This window comes from Argentina anserina, chromosome 2, assembly GCF_933775445.1.
Source record: "Argentina anserina chromosome 2, drPotAnse1.1, whole genome shotgun sequence".
Classification (NCBI taxonomy): domain Eukaryota; kingdom Viridiplantae; phylum Streptophyta; class Magnoliopsida; order Rosales; family Rosaceae; genus Argentina; species Argentina anserina.
This window is the reverse complement of record NC_065873.1, coordinates 17,991,005-18,011,560: the sequence shown is the minus strand read 5'-3', so window position 1 is coordinate 18,011,560 and position 20,556 is coordinate 17,991,005. Positions and strand designations below refer to the sequence as shown.

The 20,556-nt window shown below is 36.9% G+C and overlaps 2 protein-coding genes across 10 annotated transcripts; both read left to right on the top strand.

The window, feature by feature from the left end:
- The first annotated feature begins 229 nt into the window (after positions 1 to 229).
- On the top strand, positions 230 to 6,881 carry LOC126782339 (uncharacterized). Of its 7 annotated transcripts, none has more exons than XR_007670755.1 (18): positions 230 to 469; positions 565 to 652; positions 746 to 848; positions 929 to 1,003; positions 1,091 to 1,207; positions 1,322 to 1,395; positions 1,638 to 1,740; positions 1,871 to 1,913; positions 2,341 to 2,403; positions 2,809 to 3,038; positions 3,583 to 3,703; positions 3,795 to 3,898; positions 4,126 to 4,239; positions 4,321 to 4,491; positions 4,594 to 4,737; positions 4,823 to 4,968; positions 5,127 to 5,354; positions 5,547 to 6,233. XR_007670755.1 is itself a non-coding variant. In XM_050507563.1 (16 exons), the coding sequence occupies exons 1-16, from the start codon at positions 583 to 585 to the stop codon at positions 5,273 to 5,275; spliced, it is 1,827 nt and encodes a 608-aa protein (XP_050363520.1). In that variant the 5' UTR covers positions 231 to 582; the 3' UTR covers positions 5,276 to 5,540. The 7 variants fall into 7 exon arrangements, 1 of the variants encoding a protein (XP_050363520.1); XR_007670753.1 differs by adding an exon at positions 6,357 to 6,881 and having other exon boundaries at positions 231 to 652; positions 5,547 to 5,967; XR_007670754.1 differs by lacking the exon at positions 5,547 to 6,233 and adding an exon at positions 6,357 to 6,873 and having other exon boundaries at positions 231 to 652.
- A 2,876-nt stretch (positions 6,882 to 9,757) lies between these two features.
- Positions 9,758 to 18,712, top strand: LOC126785439 (CLIP-associated protein). Of its 3 annotated transcripts, none has more exons than XM_050511135.1 (21): positions 9,758 to 10,331; positions 10,884 to 11,039; positions 11,138 to 11,200; positions 11,407 to 11,475; positions 11,641 to 11,794; positions 12,088 to 12,246; positions 12,630 to 12,727; positions 12,943 to 13,017; positions 13,134 to 13,202; positions 13,318 to 13,403; positions 13,486 to 13,603; positions 13,713 to 13,811; positions 13,893 to 14,247; positions 14,407 to 16,193; positions 16,409 to 16,510; positions 17,120 to 17,224; positions 17,312 to 17,386; positions 17,472 to 17,540; positions 17,692 to 17,760; positions 17,911 to 18,012; positions 18,470 to 18,712. In XM_050511135.1, the coding sequence occupies exons 1-21, from the start codon at positions 9,999 to 10,001 to the stop codon at positions 18,629 to 18,631; spliced, it is 4,305 nt and encodes a 1,434-aa protein (XP_050367092.1). In that variant the 5' UTR covers positions 9,758 to 9,998; the 3' UTR covers positions 18,632 to 18,712. The 3 variants fall into 3 exon arrangements, with proteins under 3 accessions (XP_050367092.1, XP_050367093.1, XP_050367091.1); XM_050511136.1 differs by having other exon boundaries at positions 12,085 to 12,246; positions 14,491 to 16,193; XM_050511134.1 differs by having other exon boundaries at positions 12,085 to 12,246.
- The last annotated feature ends 1,844 nt before the right edge of the window (positions 18,713 to 20,556 follow it).

Below are 20,556 nucleotides of genomic sequence, written 5' to 3'. Positions count from 1 at the left end.
CAAGTAGGCTCCGCATGTCAATTGGTTACCTATTATGAAAATTAACCCATGAATTGATGTGATCAGGTGTGCTCCATGTAGGACCCAAGTCTAACCCGGGCTAATTTTCTTCCGGTAGATGCATGTTTTTCCCCAAACCTCAATCCAACCCACCAATTGCTCCACTGCAGCATTTGCTCTTACGCACTAGATCTTGACGGCACGGCAAGGAATGTCCAAGTGGGGCTTCCGGACGTTTTAGAATTTAGAGTATAGACGGTTGTTTAAGCGGCCTAGGCGGACTCTGGCGGGTCCAGCGGACCAACGTTTGACTTTATATTTTATGTTTTAAGAAAGATCAAGGTTCTCCTAAGCTCAAAACGACGTCGCTTCTCAGGACGAATTTTCTGCGCAACGTTCTGCTCTTTAATCCCGCACTCTATCCGAGCTGCTTCTTCTTCCGCCGGAATAAGCTCTCAACATTTTTCCGGTGAGTTCTGCATCCCGTACCTCCGATATTTCGTAATAGTGGCAATACCAATTCCGGCAATCTCCTACAATCTTCTTTTCGAACAAAACGCGCAGATTGATTTCTCCTTAACCATGAGCGAGAGTGAGATTCCGTCTCTCATCTCTCTCTGCCTCGACGCAGTCAAATCCGATCTTGTTCGCGGTAAATTTCTTACTCAAATTCACAATAGCACCTGATTCATAATAGCAGCTGCGTTTTCAGAACTTGAATTCGGAATTGCATTTTTTTTTGCAGGCGATGATCTGCTTCCGATTATCCAGGAGCTCCCTCCGAACTTGCTCGATCTTCTCGTTTTGCGGTTGCCGCCGTTCGCCTTGCAGAAGCTGCACCGAGAAATGTAGGTTTTCATGAGTTTACTCTAGGGTTTTCGAATTGTTTTTCGGCCTTTTTTGTTAATGGAATTTCTTGTTCAAGCAGGCCTTATGATGATCAAGAGGATGAGTTTTCTGATGAGTGCATTGGAAATGGTAGAAAGCGAGGACGGTCGGCGAGGTTGAGTGTTTTCGTGATCATATTTGGTTTGATTTTGTAGTTGAAATGAGTTTAGTATAGCTGTGAATGTGCCTGGTAATGTTGCAGGTCAAGGAAATTCGACAAGGCGTGGAGAGAGTTTTATAAATCGCGGTGGCCAGTGCTTGGTAGTAGGATTGAAACGGATGACTGGCAGCAGATTTATTGGGAAACTCATCTGCAAAAGTATGCATTTTCTTTTGGTCTATATTTGTTTAGTTATTGATGACAGGAAAGGAATTGATAACTTATGTTAATGGTTGACTTGGCATTTTTGTTTTGTGAAACCATAAAGAACAGATGTCTAGATGAAGTAGCAGAGCTAGCTTCGCTGCCCTCATTTGATGGGTGCCTTGGTGATGTCAAGATTTCAGGTATACTAGCGTGGCTGCTTTAATATAATCCTTCTTAATGATATCAGTTTGAGCTTCTCTATGTGCTTGATTGTCATCTTTACCTACCTGTATTAAACTGAATGGAAATATGTCTCTTGTATTATTATTATTATTATTATTATTATTTGAAATGTGTCTTCCTTTTCATGAAGTTTGTCTATTCAGCATACTTGCTAATTTGTTATGTGGCTTATCTGATAATTTGTGATTCTTTTATGCAGACTCGTTATTGAAATTGATAGGTTGTGAAGGTGATATGGCTACGTCAACTCCTGGTTATTCCACACTTTATCACCATTTTCTACACTTTGGTTATTTAGCCAGGTAAGTTTGCAATTGGATGAGAGCATAGTCCCTGTCCTTCCGAACACGGTGGACTGGTTGTATAACAGACTTCAATACTTGTCTTTGTGCAAAATTGATGTTCTTAGATTGTGCTCTTATTTTTATGCAGAACCTTGAGACTTCAAAATGTTTTTTGTGGGGAAGAAATTTGTGTAAGTCACTCTATTCATGTATAGATGCCAAGAGAGTTCCAATTTAGATTAAAAATTAGTTGGACAAACCTTATGTGCATCTGAAAAAGAATAGTGTTACTAGTTACTACTACCAAATTACAAAAGTCTTATGCATCTATTCTGAAGACGTACCAGGAATCTGTCTGGACAAACCATTGTGCTGAATGCCATACCTTCAAGCTCATTCCCTTCCCTATACATAGCCATCCCTTCAGTGGCTCAAAAACAGAAATAAACTAAATGACGTCACTAGAGTTGTGAGGAATATCATGATAAACAATGGCGAAGACATTTATTGGCCAAAAGTAGCCGTCCCCTAAAGCCCTATGTATGCTTGATTTTATATATTTTTAAATTAATGCGACTCTAATTGGTTTGTTCACGACTGTCATATAATCTGTTGCAGCACTTATTGAAGAGCAGCAAATTGCAGAGCTTGGAAGTAAGGTGGATAAGATCCAAGGACCATGTATGCTCATTTCTTCCTATTAATATGTTGGGAAGCTTCTTTCTCAAGGACAGAATACTTCTCTAGAAAATAAGCAACTTTTCTGAATTTTTTTTTGTAGCTTGAAGTTTTATGCTCTAGTTAGTAGGTGAGCTGAGACTCTGGTAGAACTTGTATCTGACAAAGTAAGATATGAAATGCAGATAAAGATACCTCTCTCATGCTGCGGATTGGGATATATATGATTTAGTTTTACCTGCTATACCAATTCGCAAAGTAAAACAGAAATTTTCATTGTGATTCTCATGTACATCTCCAGATCTGATTCTTTTAGCTGGTGTTTATTAAATATTATAGAGATTAGGTGATGAACTTTTGTTATGTGCTGGTTCAATCAAATGCCTAATGTCATTTTCGTTTCTACAGATTAACGGAGTATGCAAGCTTCTCAACCAGAACAGTGAAACTTTAACCTCGCTTGAATTCATTCACTGTACACTTTCTTCAGCTTCTATCACAGAAATTTGTACTTCTCTATCCCCAAGGAGTTTGCAAGCACATGGAATAAAACACTTCTCTATCAGCACAACTAGATTTCTTGAAGCCAACCCATCGTCTGTACATATCGAACTTGTGTCATTTTTATCTTCAGGAAGGTGAGTCTGTTTTTTCAATTTCAGGCCAATTAAATATATATCTTAATATATGGCGTGTGTTCGTGACTGGTTGAAGTGGCATGCCTAGAAACTCATAAATAAGAAAATAATGTAATTATGTTTGTGTTTGTCTGTGTCTGAGTGCACTATGAATTTCATGTTGCATAACTGATCTTTGGAGGCTTGTTCAATTAAAGATAAACCAACTTCTTGTGATTCTTTCCAGATAAAGCCTTGGAATTATTGGCATTTCAATTTAGTCGACTGAGAGTTTTTAGTGTGTTGTTTTTCATAGTGCACTTGACATCTGATTCAAGTGGCACTCAAAAGCTTGTTAGAAGGACGCAAATAGGTGATAAAAGATGCTAATAATATCGTCCTACGACCATTCCAAAGGGTTAAATATCTTGATTTTGTGTTTTACTATAGGTCTACAACTTTCTTGAATCATATCCATCTGTAGGCATTCATTTGCATCTTGATTTTTTAGTTGCCCCAATAGCATTCCCTTTTGCTTCTTCAGCTCATCTTTTTTTTTCTCCAGGTCTTTGTATTGTTTGAAACTCTCCGACAACCACCATGGCCAGAAATTTGCAGAAGTGGTATTTAGTACGCTTCTCAATGCCTCGTCCAGTCTATCTGTCCTTGACCTTTCAGAAAACAATGTAAATGTTGCATTTTTTTTTTATCAATAGAAGATTTATTGTTCTGTTATATCATTTGTGCAAAGTAACATGATTACACACAACTATACAGATATCAGGCTGGCTTTCTGAACTCTGTGGGAGATCACAAAGGAACCGTCGAACACCTTTAGAAGTTGGGAAGTCCTTGCAATCATTACGGGTGCTCAATTTAAGGTTTCAATCTATGTAAACTTATAATCCTAAATTAATAATATCTGGCAGTTAAGATATCTGGATCATTGAACTTTTAATGGTGAACAGCAACTGGTTTTCATCAGTTCCCTGGGACAAGCACAATCCCTCTATTTGTATTGATATTAATCATATTATGCAACACAGCATATGTTGAACGATATACAATCATTCAGCTTTAAAACTATTGGTTATTTGTATCATTTTAGGGGAAACAATCTCAATAAAGATGATGCAGATGACCTTAGGTATGCTCTTGTTCATATGCCTAAGTTGGAGGTCCTGGATATGAGTGATAATCCTATTGAGGATGATGGAATCAGGTCAGTGGAATTCTGAATTGCTACATAAGTATTAAATGTATAAGATATTTGGTCTAACATTGTATATCATCAATGTCTCAGGAATTTGATTCCGTTATTTATGGAAGCTTCAGAAAAAGGCACTCCCCTTGTTGATTTAATGTTGGAAAACTGTGAGCTTTCCTGTCATGGAGTGACTCAACTTATGAAAACCCTTTCTAGCCTAAGCCGACCATTAAAGTCTCTATCTATTGCAGGAAATGACCTTGGCAGGTTTGTCTTATCGACACACGGCAGTGGCTTAGTTAGACACTGCACTTCTGTATTTTTGTTTCTTTCTCAAGATTTACTGTGTTCATAATTACGATTATGCAGTCAAGTAGCAGCAGCTTTGGGAGAACTTTTGCGTACACCCATTCAAGTACTGGATGCTGAAGGTATTGGATTAGGTTCATCTGGTTTTCGGGTTCTACAAGAAGAACTTACTACGGAAATAGAGCTAGTCGAGATCAACTTAAGGTTCAATATTATCATTAATACTTTTCTTCTGATTTTTGCAATTCCTGGTTCCAGAAAAAAATTTATATCAATTGATTATGTGCAGTGAAAATCGTGGAGGAATTGAAACAGCAAATTTTTTGTCAAAGATTATTTCAATGGCTCCGAAACTTGTTAAAGTCAACGCTGCATATAATCTTATGCCTGCAGAATCATTGACGGCCATATGCTCTGCCATTAAAAATGCAAAAGGTATCTGTGTTGTCTGCCTGAAAGTCTTATTATAATTCAAGTAATCCATTTAAGAGTTGCTGGTGATTATGGAGTGGACAGGTTTAGTGTGCCTTTAGCATGCCTGATTCTACATATTAAAAAAAAAACTTGAACTTTAAAATATACTTATTTGTTAGGTACTCTGCGGCATTTGGACTTGAGCGGAAATATTTGGGACTATCAGCCGGTCTATGATTCTATGCTTGCCGACATCCAATGTAATGAAGGGTTCGTTTTGATTCTTCCATCACTTACTCCAGATTTACCCTATGATGCTGACCCATAGAGAGTTGGCTCATGATGCAATTTCTTCAACCAAACTGACACGCAGTTGCCACTTCCCCACTGTGAAACAAAGTATGCAGGTATCAGTCTACTTAGTGAATGCTATGTTGTTTGAATTGCCTGCCAACTTTTCCAATGATAGGTAGCAAGTGATTGTAGTTTCACTCGTCAGTCAATGTTTTGATGACCCTTTTTTTTTTTTTTTTGAAAAGGTCAATGTTAATCTGTTCTGAATTTACTGGGTGTCTGAATTTACTCCATTGCCTATGCAGCTATTGATTTGTTAATCTGTTATGGCTAATAGAAAAATCATTCGATTATTAAATTTCAAGGTGGTCGTGTAGAAATCAGTGAGACAAACTCATAGCCTAAGATTAACATGAGGTCATCCGTTTCTGAGATGATTGATGAAAAGACACCCTAGCATTCAGCACACTGATCTGTACAAATGTGAACCAAGCAGATTACGACTGCTTCTTTTGTTGATTCGCTTGTAATTGACTTCTCTCATTACTTGCTTTTCCAAAATCACACCTTTTCCCTTATTAGTCGATCGCTCGAATCGGTTGCAGAAATAGAAGCAGAAGTGGAGGGAGATAGTTATGATAGCTCTCTTTATCTACATTGATGCATATGCAGAAGAACATAACCATGTGCTACTGTTCAGCTACTTGAGCTCACTGATGCCCAAAGGTTACCCACCATACCCTATCAGCCACCCTGTAAAGATCATACTATCTATATATTTCATATTGTTAATGTTAGCATCCCCACTTTGATTGAGCTGTTTAGTATTAGACTATTACTATTGTATCCGTGGCTAACCTAACGTGGTTAAAGTGGATCATTTTTGTAAGGGTGGTTGTTGGCTAGGCTTAGTCACGAAGTTAGGCTTTTTCATATATGATAGGCTTTTTCATATATGATGAATCTCTTTCAGTCGTCTTCTTTTTTTATAACTTATCCTTTCCCTAATCTCTCATATATATTAATAATGTATGATGGTGATGATGATGCCTTTGAATGAATGACCCGTGAACAAACTTGTTTTGTTACTAATTTCTGGTTAAACGTATCATCAGTTTTGGCCGGACGAACTCTGTAATCATCAGGGGTGAAACTTCCAGCAGCCAAAATATCGAGCCCCAGGAATTTCTAGCTTTCCGCAGTTAACACGAAGTATTACTCTTAATTATGCGATGATAATGCTAGTTAAGTATGAAAACTAGGTAGCTGAATCTACCTCGCGGGAACAGAAAGTTCAGTGGCGACTGGTGAGGCAGAACTGAGAGATATTTTGAAGGAAGCAGAAGAATGTGCACTGTGAAAAGACACTGATTCTGTGCCCTTCTGATCATCATCCCCGTTTGGCAAACTTTAAGGTTTGTAGTTCTGGCTACCAACCTTGAGCTTCAGCAGTCGATCACAAATACTTGTTAAATGAAAATAGATATAACGTGTGGTGTCTGGGAAGTTGGTCCGGACTATGCAGAGTTTTAGATTTCACTTTCATTCGTTGAGACTTGAAACAAATTAAATGGCAAGGTTCATAGTGACCAACTTCATGGGAAACATCATGCCCCATTGCCCCAACATCTTTGCTCATGTTCATTTTTCTGTTAGGTTTAAAGTCTATTAAAATTGGAATGCAGACATAGTCCATTGATCTCACTTGTTTTGTTCAATTTATGTATCTTCAGATTGACCATGATTAACAACAAGTATGGACTAAAACAATTTTCTTCATCGAAAACTCTCAAAATCTCAATGCACTTTTAGAATTAGAAGATACTTTTTTTTTCGATATAGAATTAGAAGATACTTAGGATGCTATTGCATTTTTTGCAGACCAACTGCAACTTGAATAATAAAGCCACTTAGTATGGTCGCAATTGACGTGAGAATATCATAATTGATTGAAAATCAAAACAAAGTTGGTGCCTTCATGATGTCATTACTCAGAAAACTTTATAATGAAGTATTTGATTACATGCAATGGATATTGCCATCTAATGTCATATATGAGGTCAAAATCCAACGTACGGAACCAAAATTTAGACTTAAGAGGGGGTTCAGATATAAGTGCGTAAAGTATAATAAGAATAAACTTATCACATTGCATTTGTCTTTTTATATATATATTTTTAAAACAACCTTTTTAGATTTCATAAAATAAAACAATCGAGTAATCTAAATATCAATGATGATGAATTGAGCGAACCATTCTAAAAATAAAGGGCAAACGTCTGTTTAGTCCCTGTATTTTTGGTCGGACATTCATTTAGTCTCTGAAGTTTCAATGTCATCTATATAGTCCTCGAACTTGCAACTTTTAATGTAGATAGTCCATTATGTCAATTCATCTATTAAATAATGAGGTGACCGTTAAATATCATCCCAAAAAACAGGTATTTACCAAAATGTCCTTATATCAATGTTTTCTTTTTATTTTCTTTAGTATTTCTTTTTTATAGTATGATGAGGTGACCGTTAAATACCATCCCAAAAAAACATTAATATAAGGACTTTGTCAACTAATATGGTATTATACTATATTTGATCCTGATTTATTTTTGGGCAAACGTCTGTTTAATCCATATACTTTTGGTCGGTCATTTATTTAGTTCCTGAAGTTTCAATATCATCTATATACTCCTCGAACTTACAACGTTTAATCTAAATAGCCCATTCCGTCAATTCATATGTTAAATGATGAGGTGGCCGTTAAATATCATCCAAAAAACGTGTATTTACCAAAATGTCCTTATATTAATGTTTTATTTTTATTTTCTTTAGTATTTCTTTTTTATTGTCTTTACTTGACAAAGTCATTTTCTATTGTTTCTTTGTGTCTTCATATAAATTTAACATAAGGTGAAAATCATAAATTTATTAGATAATTGAAGAAAATATTAGAAAAATACTCCTAGGGCAAACGTTTTCTAATATTTTATCAAATTATCTAATAAATTTATGATTTTCACCTTATGTTAAATTTATATGAAGACACAAAGAAACATAAGGTGAAAATCATAAATTTATTAGATAATTGAATAAAATATTAGAAAACGTTTGCCCTAGGAGTCTTTTTCTAATACTTTCTTCAATTATCTAATAAATTTATGATTTTCATCTTATGATAAATTTATATGAAGACACAAACAAACAATGACTTTGTCAAGTAAATGCATTCATCTCTCTTAAAAATATATTGAAAACAATAAAAAAAGAAATATTAAAGAAAATAAAAAGAAAACATTAATATAAGGACATTTTGGTAAATACACGTTTTTTGGATGATATTTAACGGCCACCTCATCATTTAACATATGAATTGACAGAATGAGCTATTTAGATTAAACGTTGTAAGTTCGAGGAGTATATAGATGATATTGAAACTTCAGGAACTAAATAAATGACCGACCAAAAGTATATAGATTAAACAGACGTTTGCCCAAAAATAAATCAGGATCAAATATAGTATAATACCATATTAGTTGTTGTATAACGAGTTTTAGGTGAGAACTCATGTCCTTTCATATACAAAGATAGACTTGTGCCTAGGCTAAGTAGTGTTGGGCCAAACTATTCCAAACTGACAACTTTTAAATATATATTTTTATTATAAATTGGGTAAAATGAGCGCACATTCAATACTATAAATATAAGTTGTTACAAATATTTTATCTTCTCTCAGTGCTAATAATACTTAGATTGGGTTTAGTAGTTGCATTAAGATCGAATTTTATACAATTTTACAATGTATATATCATGATTGTGAAGAATGACAAGTTTCTCATAAACACTAGTGTTTCGTGCTCTGAGCACGATATTAACACAATCAGAATTTTTCATTGTAACATTTTCGAGACTTTCTACAGGTATGTCAGCAACAGTGTTAGTGTTAGACAATGAACACATTTACAACGATAAGATACTGACAGCAGTCTGAAGACAAACCATATCAACCAACATGATTCATTGGACTCCTTTCCGAAGTATCATGAGTCTTTTTTTCTTACCTCATAAGGTAAAAACATTGAAGTAACAGAGGAAATGAATTTATTGCAACACATTAATACACATTGAATTATCAAATTGCTGCACCTAGGAACTTAATTTCAAAATTCAAGCCCACCCAAATCAGGAATAAACCAGGTTCTCCTAGAATGGAACTGTGATTTGAAATATTTTATTTTCTCCTTTTTTCTTTATTGAAGAAAAAAACACTTACGTAATTACGTAAACCTAAATAAAAAATTAAAGACAAATAAAATAAAGACACTGGTGACGACGATCGTTGTTGTTCACTGTATTGTACTATTGTAGTAACTACCATGTACAAAACAGTAAAGAAGACAGTGGTAGAATCCGTAAATTACATACAAACCAAGGGCAAATACCTTAACTGCCCCCCAGTCTCAACCATTTTCTTCATCCTTTCTTTCTTCTCTTTCTTTCTCTCAAAAATCTAAACCAGGAAAACAAGCAAGCACCCATCACTAGGCTTCAGCCTCTCTGAATTATATCCACCTTTTATAAATTCAACTCTCTCTCTCTCTCTCTCTCTCTCTCTCACATTTTCACACTACCACTGACTCAGTGATTCAGTGGCTCAGTGACTCGGTGACTCGGTGACTGACACAGCAACACAATCGCATGCCCTAACTCCGGCGGCCGGAATCACTTCAGATCTGAGCCGTCCAGCACCAGATCACGCCGCGATGGAGCAAGCGCTTGAACTCGCGCGCGCCAAGGACACGAAGGAGCGCATGGCCGGAGTGGAGCGCCTCCACCAGCTTCTCGAAGCTTCCAGGAAGAGCCTCACCTCGCCGGAGGTCACCTCCCTCGTCGATTGCTGCATGGATCTTCTCAAGGACAACAACTTCCGCGTCTCCCAGGGCGCTCTCCAGGCCCTCGCCTCCGCCGCCGTCCTCTCCGGCGACCATCTCAAGCTCCACTTCAATGCGCTTGTCCCCGCCGTTGTCGAGCGCCTTGGCGATGCTAAGCAGCCCGTCCGCGACGCCGCCAGCAGGCTCCTGCTTACCCTAATGGAGGTTTGTTCCTATTTTGCCCTCCACAGTTTGTTCTAATTCCTCAAATGTACTTCAATGCATGCTAGAATTGATTTACTCCGAATCCGAATCCGTATCCGTATCATCTACCTTGCTACTTGAAAATATATTAAAATGTTGGATAATTTGGTCCTTAGGAATAGTTGATGAAGTCAATTTAGTGGATGTAGTTTGGATTTGTCATTGGTAATTTTAGTCCTATAGAAGGCCACATTAGAGGTAATTATGCTGTTAGGCTGGTTTGCGATGTAGTGGTTATTGCTTACTGTTATGGTGTTTTTGCCGTTCACTCCAGTGGCCTACCGCAGAAGTTGGTTGCTATCTTCCAGATGATATGAAATTGGTAATTGTAATGGCACACAAAAACTGGGGAACTATTTGCTTCACCTTTTGTTTGAAGCTAGCATCTACATTAGTGTTTACAGTCTTTTTGACTTTGTAGTCTTTGGTGTTACTTTTAAATTTCAATGTCTCCTTCTGAAATTTCTCTCCGACAATTACGTAGTCTGAATTATTGTTTTATTTATGCTGCAGGTTTCTTCTCCGACGCTCATTGTTGAAAGAGCTGGTACTTATGCTTGGAGACACAAAAGCTGGAGAGTTAGAGAAGAGTTTGCACGAACTGTCACCTCAGCAATTGGTCTTTTTGCATCAACTGAACTTTTTCTTCAGCGTGCTATACTTCCGCCGGTGTGTTTGCTGACTTCTATGAATAAGACAAATATTTCTAACAAGTTGAGATGCTCACAAGAAACAAACTAAATAATTTCATATCTTTTTTATTTCAGATTCTGCAGATGTTAACTGATTCAAATCCCGGTGTAAGGGATGCTGCTATACTGTGCATTGAGGTTAGTGGTACTGGTCTAATACTTGCAGTTTTATGTAAGATATTAGAACTGCTCCCCTTATGCTTCCCCCCCCCCCCCCCCCCCGGTAATTTTGGTCCTTCTGAGATGCTTCAATGCCATATTATTGTATAGTATATCTATCTTTTATTGAGTTGGGATTGGATTTGTTGCTATATTCCGACTGTTATACCTTTTCCGATTCCCAGGAGATGTACACACAGGCAGGGACTCAGTTCCGTGATGAATTACAGCGGCACCAGCTTCCCATGTCCATGGTGAATATCTAATATCCAACTGAGAAAATATGACGTCTAATTTCTGTGCAGTATCCTTTACTTCATCATCATGTTTTCCTAGAACTTCAAATATTATTTGATTTGGTCTCCCAGATGTTAAATGATACTGGTTGCTCATTGGGTTCTATACAATTTTCCGTGCAGGTGAAGGATATCAATGCAAGGCTAGAGAGGATTGAACCTAAGAACCGCTCATCGGATGGACTTAGTGCTGTAGAAACGAAGCCCTTGAGCCATAACCCAAAGAGAAGTAGTCCCAAGGCTAAGAGTTCGTCAAGGGAAAGTTCTCTATTTGGAGGTGAGAATGCTTGTCGTTCAATTGTGGGGTGGTCATGAGGTTATGTGCTCCCTAAGAAGTGATTAAATTAATCTGGTATACATTTAAATGGTGAACGCAATTTTTTTATATAAATAATGTTGAATTTCATGTCACGTACAATGATACAATAATTCCTCCTCTTTGTTGTTGGTTTTGAAAGTCGACTGTTTTGTGGTTTGGTTTGGCTTTAACTAATTGTTGTCCTAGTCATTGAACATGTAAGTTTCAGGATTTACATAATGTTGATTTTTCTTGTCTGTCCCATGCAGCAGAAGCTGATCCAACTGTTAAATCTGTAGACCCTATAAAAGTTTATTCTGAAAAAGAACTAATAAGAGAAGTGGAGAAAATAGCTTCTACCCTTGTACCAGAGAAAGACTGGTCAATTCGGATTGCTGCAATGCAGAGAATTGAAGGGCTTGTATATGGTGGTATGTCTGCCTACTCTCTCCTACAGTTCTCTTCATTATATATATGCAGAAGCATAGGGGTTATGTTTGAGTGATTGACTTAGGCAATTCATGCGGTTCTCTTTAGACATTGTCAATGCATTCTTCTTCATGAATTCTGATTGTTTATTTGATTAGTGGTTGATGCATGTTCAGTTGCTTCTTGTGGGAATACAATTTTTTCTGCTGTTTTCCAAAGTTGATGTTTGATGAAAGTATTGTTGTGGCCTACTTATTTCTTATCTGCGAACACGTTCCAATTTGCATTTTCGAACATGTAGTTGGGGAAGTGATCATTGCCTTTAATTCATAGAAAAATACATATTTTTCGGGTGTAGACTTTCCTAATAATCACTTCCTATCAGGTGCTGCTGATTATCAATCCTTCCGGGGACTTCTGAAGCAACTTGTTAACCCTCTAAGCACCCAATTATCTGACCGAAGGTCTAGCATAGTGAAGCAGGTATTATACTAATCTCTCATTTTAGGATGTTGGCTCATAATCAATTTAGTGATCTCTGGGTTTTATGCAACTTTTTTCAGTTCGTATTTGGTCCTTAATGTAAAAACAGTGATTTAACTGCTAAAGGCACTATTTCTTGTGGTTCATTTGCTCTGATATATTGTTTTTTCCTATAGGATAAAGGGGTTCTTATCACTAGTTTAATTTGTTTTTAGGCTTGCCATCTGTTATGCTTTTTGTCGAAGGAGCTATTGGGAGATTTTGAGGCATATGCAGAGATTTTCATTCCAGTAAGTTGATATCATCTTACCGAAAACAATCCTTAAGTGGTCACCAATTAGGAAGAAAAAATAATAAAAATCCTCAAGTAAAAAGGTGGTACTCTAATTTTATCATATGTAACCAGGTCCTTTTCAAGCTGGTTGTGATCACTGTACTTGTAATTGCAGAGTCTGCAGATAACTGCATAAAAACGGTAATTCCAATTCTATTGATCCTTTTCCTTTTCCTGCTACTTTTACCTTTCTTTTTTCCTCTCTTTTTAGTTTTACAGAATATTCATTTATGAAAATTTTCTTTCTGCTTTCCAGATGCTGCGTAACTGTAAAGTTGCTCGAGTGCTTCCTCGTATTGCTGATTGTGCTAAGAATGACCGTAATGCAATACTTCGAGCAAGGTATATATATGACTCATGTTTATATGTGGCCGCTTGTCAGACTTTGTTTCTGTTTGAGTCACTAATATGTCTTGTACTGTAGGTGCTGTGACTATGCACTGTTGATATTAGAGTATTGGGCTGATGAACCTGAAATACAGAGATCAGCAGATTTATATGAAGATCTAATAAGATGCTGTGTTGCAGATGCAATGAGCGAGGTATTCATATCAAGTTATCAACAATTCATATATTGTATTTTCTGACTGAGGTGAAATGGTTAAATGTTATAGATTTCATATGTGAACCTTCCTATGTATAAATTGACAGGTCCGTTCAACTGCAAGAATGTGCTATAGAATGTTTTCAAAAACTTGGCCAGAGCGTTCCCGAAGATTATTTTCACTCTTTGATCCTGTTATTCAAAGGGTATGTGCTCTTAATCTTAAGGATGACTTGATTCTATCTTATGCTCAGCTTCTTATTTTAATGTTAAGAAAATTGCACCAGTTAATCAATGAAGAGGATGGGGGGATACATAGGCGTCATGCTTCTCCTTCTGTTCGTGATAGGGTTACACCCGTCTCATTCACTCCCCAGCCATCTGCATCTTCAAAACTACCTGGATATGGAACTTCTGCTATTGTTGGAATGGATAAAACTTCAAGTTTATCCTCTGGGACTTCTTTCTCTTCAGGACTTCATCTTTCACAAGGGAAGTCAGTTGCTAAAGGTACTGAGCGTAGTCTGGAAAGTGTGCTGCATGCAAGCAAACAGAAGGTCAGTGCAATTGAAAGCATGCTTAGAGGTTTGGAGTTGTCCGGACATAATTCTTCTACACTCCGGTCATCTAGTCTGGATCTAGGTACCTTATATCTTGCATTCTTTTTTAAGTTTCCTCGCCTTGATATAAGTTGTGATTTTTAGTACACAACCCACTAGATAATGTATGTATGTAAATAGTTAAAATCTGGTTCATTTGTGAGCGGCTAAATTGTTTTTTTTTTTTTTGCCCCTAGTGCAGGAGTTGACCCTCCATCATCTCGTGACCCACCATTTCCTGCTGCTGTCTCAGCTTCTAATCATCTTTCAAACTCTCTAATGACAGATTCAACTACCTCAGGTATCAAAGGTAGTAACCGCAATGGTGGCCTGGTTTTGTCTGATATCATCACGCAAATTCAAGCTTCCAAAGATTCTGCTAAATCATCATATTGTAGTCATTTGTCAGCTGAAACACTGCCAACTGTTTCATCCTACACCATGAAGAGGGCTTCTGACAGAATCCACGAGAGGGGTTTTATTGAAGAGAATAATGAAAGCAGGGAGGCTCGGCGAACTCTGAATCATCATGCTGACAGGCATTATCTGGACTCATCTCAAAGGGATGGAAACTTTAGGGATTCACATAATAATCATATTCCCAATTTTCAAAGGCCCCTCTTAAGAAAGAATGTAACAGGAAGAATATCTGCTGGCAGGAGGAGAAGTTTTGATGATAGCCAGCTCTCACAGGAGATGGCAAATTATGTAGAAGGTCCAGCATCACTAAATGATGCTCTGAGTGAAGGACTTAGTCCCTCTTCAGACTGGTCAGCTAGGGTTGCTGCATTTAATTACCTTCAGTCTTTGCTGCAGCAAGGCCAAAAAGGAATTCAAGAAGTGATTCAGAGTTTTGAGAAAGTAATGAAGTTGTTTTTCCAGCACTTGGATGATCCGCATCATAAAGTTGCACAAGCAGCCCTTTCAACACTTGCAGATGTCATTCCATCTTGCCGTAAGCCCTTTGAAAGTTACATGGAAAGGATCCTACCTCATGTTTTCTCACGGTTAGTTGACCCAAAGGAGGTAGTTAGGCAACCTTGCTCAACAACTTTGGTTATTGTTGGCAAGACATACAGTGTAGATTCCCTCTTACCAGCTTTGCTCCGTTCACTAGATGAACAGCGATCACCAAAGGCTAAATTAGCTGTTATTGAGTTTTCTATCGGTTCATTTAACAAACATTCAGTGAATCCTGAAGGTTCTGGTAATAGCGGCATTCTAAAATTATGGCTTTCAAAGTTAGCTCCATTGGTCCATGATAAAAACACTAAACTGAAGGAGGCAGCTATTACATGCATAATCTCTGTATACTCCCACTTTGATCCAACAGCGGTGTTGAATTTTATTCTTAGCTTGTCAGTTGAAGAACAAAATTCTTTACGAAGAGCCTTGAAACAAAAGACTCCTCGCATTGAAGTGGACCTTATGAACTTTTTGCAAAACAAGAAGGAGCGTCAGCGCAAGTCTTCTTATGATCCATCTGATGCAGTTGGATCATCTTCGGAAGAAGGATACGTAAGTGCATCAAAGAAGAGTCATTTCTTTGGGAGGTACTCTGCTGGTTCAGTTGATAGTGATGGTGGGAGGAAGTGGAGTTCCACCCAAGAAACAGCCTTGGCCACTAGTTCTGTTGGCCAAGCTGCTTCTGATCACACTGCTGAAAACTTTTATCAGAATTTTGAGACTGGTTCTAACACTGATAGTCTTAATTTAAAAACTAAGGATCCATCTTATATGATCAGTGCCATGAGTCAGAATTCTGGTTCCTGGTCTAGCCCTCTGGACAGTGGCGATGGTAGATTAAATTTAGAAAGTTCGCGTACTCATTCTTTGGATGTTAACGGAATTTTAAACTTGGACTATATTGGGGCTGCTGAGAGCATGGGGCAAACTGAATCTTCCACGGACTTGGATCAGAATCACCACCAACCTAAGGTCAATTCTATTCCAGAGTCAGGTCCCAGCATCCCTCAGATACTCCACCTGGTGAGCTCTTTAACTTTACAACCTCAAACTTACTTAATTGTATGTTTCTCGTCTCTCTCAAGTTCATTATCAGTATTTTGTGATAAAATGACACTCACTATTGATTTGCTTCCCTAAACATGTCGATTGGAATTTGTACCGTCAAGAAAATATTGATTATAAATTTGCACTTTCTAGAGCTTTACCCTTTATATAATTACTGTTTTGTTTGATAGATTGGCACTGGAACTGAGGAAAGCCCTGCAGAAAACAAGTGTGGTGCTCTTCAACAGCTAATTGAAGCTTCAATAACTAATGACCACTCTATTTGGACCAAGGTTTGTTGGTCTCATTTATTGGCGCACTAAATTATTTTATGCATGTGTGAAATTTGTTGGAACTGGTTTTTTTTTTTTTTGGGGGGGGGGGGGGGTTAAGGAAGGTTGAGTTAGCATGTATAATGTTATAACGAACTCTGTTCTTCATTAGGAGAATGATCTTTAAACATGGGTAATGTACTTGGCGTTCTGCAATTCTATTGGGGAGAAAGAAATACGCACAGCTTTCAAAATGGTTGTACTATTAAGGCTAACTCAACAGTTTTAGTATTAAGGGTAACACAATATCATGAATCGGCCGTACAGTTGATATAATACTGTTATAGTTAGTTTTCTTCCTCCATTTAGCATTCGAGCAACTTTCTTTAGGGAGAAAAAACTCAGAGCGCTAGAGCTATAGGATCAGTTTTTGGGGGGATAAGCTTGTTGCATTCAAGGCATCTTTGTTTGAATCTTCTGTTTTCTTCCTCTTCTGCTCTTCCCGGGGCAAGGAGTTTCATACATTGTTGTTATAACAGACCCAAATTATATAGCATGTTTATTTTCTCATAGCAAAGATCTTTGGTGTGATATGATTAAGGTAATGATTATTTTACGTTATATGTGCAGTACTTCAATCAAATTTTGACAGTTGTACTTGAGGTGTTGGATGATTTTGACTCCTCCATCCGGGAACTCTCTCTTTCGTTAATTATTGAAATGCTTAAGAACCAGGTACATTATCTACTGTTTTGGATGGTGTGAAAGAGCATATAGTTTCTAGAAATTTCTATTGCTAATATTGTTTTCGTTTGTTTCCAGAAAGAGGCAATGGAAGACTCTATTGAAATTGTAATTGAGAAGCTGCTGCATGTTACAAAAGACGTAGTTCCCCAGGTACTTCTTTTTTCAGCTAAGGTTAATTATTTTCTTTGTTTACTTTTTGTCTTTCATGTCTCCAATTAATCTAGTTCATGTTCAGGTTTCAAATGAATCAGAGCACTGCTTGAGTGTTGTTGTGTCTCAGTATGATCCATTCAGATGTTTAAGTGTATGTATTTATTTACATTCCCCACATAGCTGTGTGAAGTTTTTATTATCGAGAAAACTGGATTCTGTGTGTGTGTGTGATCGGTGTTCATCTTTTAGCTTCTTGCCCTTCTGTTTACTAATGAGTGGTGTTATCAATTGTTGATCTGCAGGTCATTGTCCCTTTATTGGTAACTGAAGACGAGAAAACTCTTGTTACTTGCATAAACTGTTTGACGAAGGTATTACACTAATCTATTCATATGAATTTTTAGGATGGTGATGAGTGCATAAGACACTTTAAAAGTCTAGATATAAACTGTCGAGGTTTATTGGTTGTCTCTCGGCAACTATCTCTCGGTTTCTTGCTAAGCCTTTGTTTTCTTGTTCAGCTTGTAGGCAGGCTTTCACAGGAGGAACTAATGGCTCAATTACCATCTTTTTTGCCTGCACTGTTTGAAGCGTTTGGAAACCAGAGTGCTGATGTTCGCAAGGTAAGGACTATAATGTCTTATGACTCTTATCCCTTAATCCCTGTGTATGCATAGCCATTCAAGTGATTAGACAAAAAATGTCAAATGGTCTAAGTTAAGTTGCTTGGTATATTTTCTTTTTCCAGATACTTATTTGTATTATGTTATGTGTTCCCCTTCATTCCTCCATTTTTTTTATACCTTTGCCATCTGTGGAGGTGTTACTGAGATTAAAAGGAAGTTTTCTAGGAATTTACATCTCATCTTCTCTTAAGAATATTTAATTCAAAGGAAGTTTGGAGATGGTAATCGATCAACTTGACAGTTCAAGTTCAGTATGATATGTTTCATTGACAGTTGGGTCATTCTGGAACCAGACAGTTGAGATTGGACTTCTGCAACAGTTGTGATAGACTTCTCAAGCTAGTGGAATATTTATATTATTATTTCTGAATTAGTGCAATGCTGTTGTTTGCAGACCGTTGTCTTCTGTTTAGTTGATATATATATCATGCTTGGCAAAGCATTCTTGCCGTATCTGGAGGGGCTCAACAGCACGCAGTTAAGGTTGGTGACTATTTATGCGAATCGAATTTCACAAGCGAGGACAGGCACACCATTAGACGCTAACCATGATTAGCGGTTCAGTTAGGTAGGAATTGTGGGTTTGGGTGTTGACAAGTTCATCTGTATCTTGTATATTGTGTGAATACGTTGTGTTCATTTTTGGTTTTTGTTTTTTTTTGGGGGGGGGGGGGGTGGTTTCTCATGTTTGTATTCTCATTCCTTATTAAATTCTTATCGAGTCTGGTTTGGAGGTAGTGTTTTGTGGGAAACATTTAGTGTTACAGTGCACATTTTGTAATCTAGATTTCCCAAACAGCATTTATATATGAAAGAAAGGTTTTGCATTACCAGTTATCGAGTGATTACCGTTTTGAGCTTCATGTATGCCCTATTCTGCTGGCCCTTTAAGAATAAACGTCAAATGGAAGAATGAGATTCAACAACGGGAGTTACTGAAATCTTGCAATGTTAAGGTCCCATATGGGATATTGACTTGACAAAGTGCTTTAGCTGCTTTACAAAAATAAACGAAGTAGCGATGCAACTTAAAACCTGAGGTGTGATGTAGAGTTTCCTCAAGATATCCAATGTAGATTGGAGATAGCTTGCATGGTTAGTCACTTGCGAAGCGAGTTTGTGCAGAGTGGGAAATGTGAATGAGTTGGGGGAAGTTTTGCTCAGATGTTAAAGGCAACCTGCAAACCAGCAAGAATGGTAGAAAACTGAACTCATAAGCAAGCATATCATGTGAAGTGTTCACACGGTAATGCTTCTGCTTTCGAGTAATTAAGATGCATAGAATCGATGAAAATCTCAGATATTACCTAATTAAGGATGAAACAATCTGGTTTTCCAATTATGGCGCCTCAATTATGCACACATATAATTTCCATTATGTTCATTTCTATAACAAACAGTGAAACAAAAGAGAACGATATGAAAATATGACTATTTTGATCCTCTATGAATGCTGATTGACATGAATAGATTTGAGGCTTATAGTATTCATTATGACCAACCTGTTATTTAACAAGTGAAACTTATAGACATAATATTGTAATGATACTCACTGTAAGTACTTAAATTCTACGTACAACCAATCTACCATGATAGTAGATTTACTCAAGCATGTGTTTAGCTCATTGATGTTTGCCTTGTCTGTTACAGTTTGCTACGCTGCTTTGGGGTATGAGAGCAAGGATTAAAATTTTGGCGAGAACAGAAATAAGATCCGAAAATTTGAAATTTTGATTTTAAAAAATAATTAAGTAAATTGATGGAAATTTATATAAAAATATGGAAATTTTGAATGAAATTTTGAGAAATGTTTATTTGATCAATTATCTACTATATATGTCATAAGAATTATTATATAACTATTAGTTTATAGTGAGTTATAGTAATTTAAGGTGAAATAATAGTCGATTATTATTAAAAATCTACTTAAAAAATATATATATACCTAAAAGGAGGCTAAGTCATAACGCCTTATTTACATATAATAGATTAAACATGAGTGGTTTAGAACCACATAAATGATCTATGAGGTACAAAATTTTCACTATCTTCATCATGTCCTTGAGTAAATCATGAGTATATTGTGAAAATAGTCATTAAATGATATTGTCCCTTCATAATTTTGCGATACTGACTTATATGTCAACCATATGGGTCGTGGGTGATTGACTGTGGGTTATGGTACTAGTAGTTCCCGTTTGAATCAAACATTTCTCGACTTTGACCATAACATAGCTTTATGAAGATTGTGCATCAGATTATGTCCATATGTTTTCACTTAATTGCATCTCATTAGTGAATAAATATGGTGGATAAGACATGTTGAATTTTCCCCATAAGAGTAAGGTCTATCATTGCTTCCTTCTAGACTAAAATGGTTATAATCTTCTCAACAACTAGTTCAGTTTTATTTAAATTTTAGGTGAATGTTAAGACATGGAATGCAATATATAATTAAAAAAACCATATATAACAATAAGT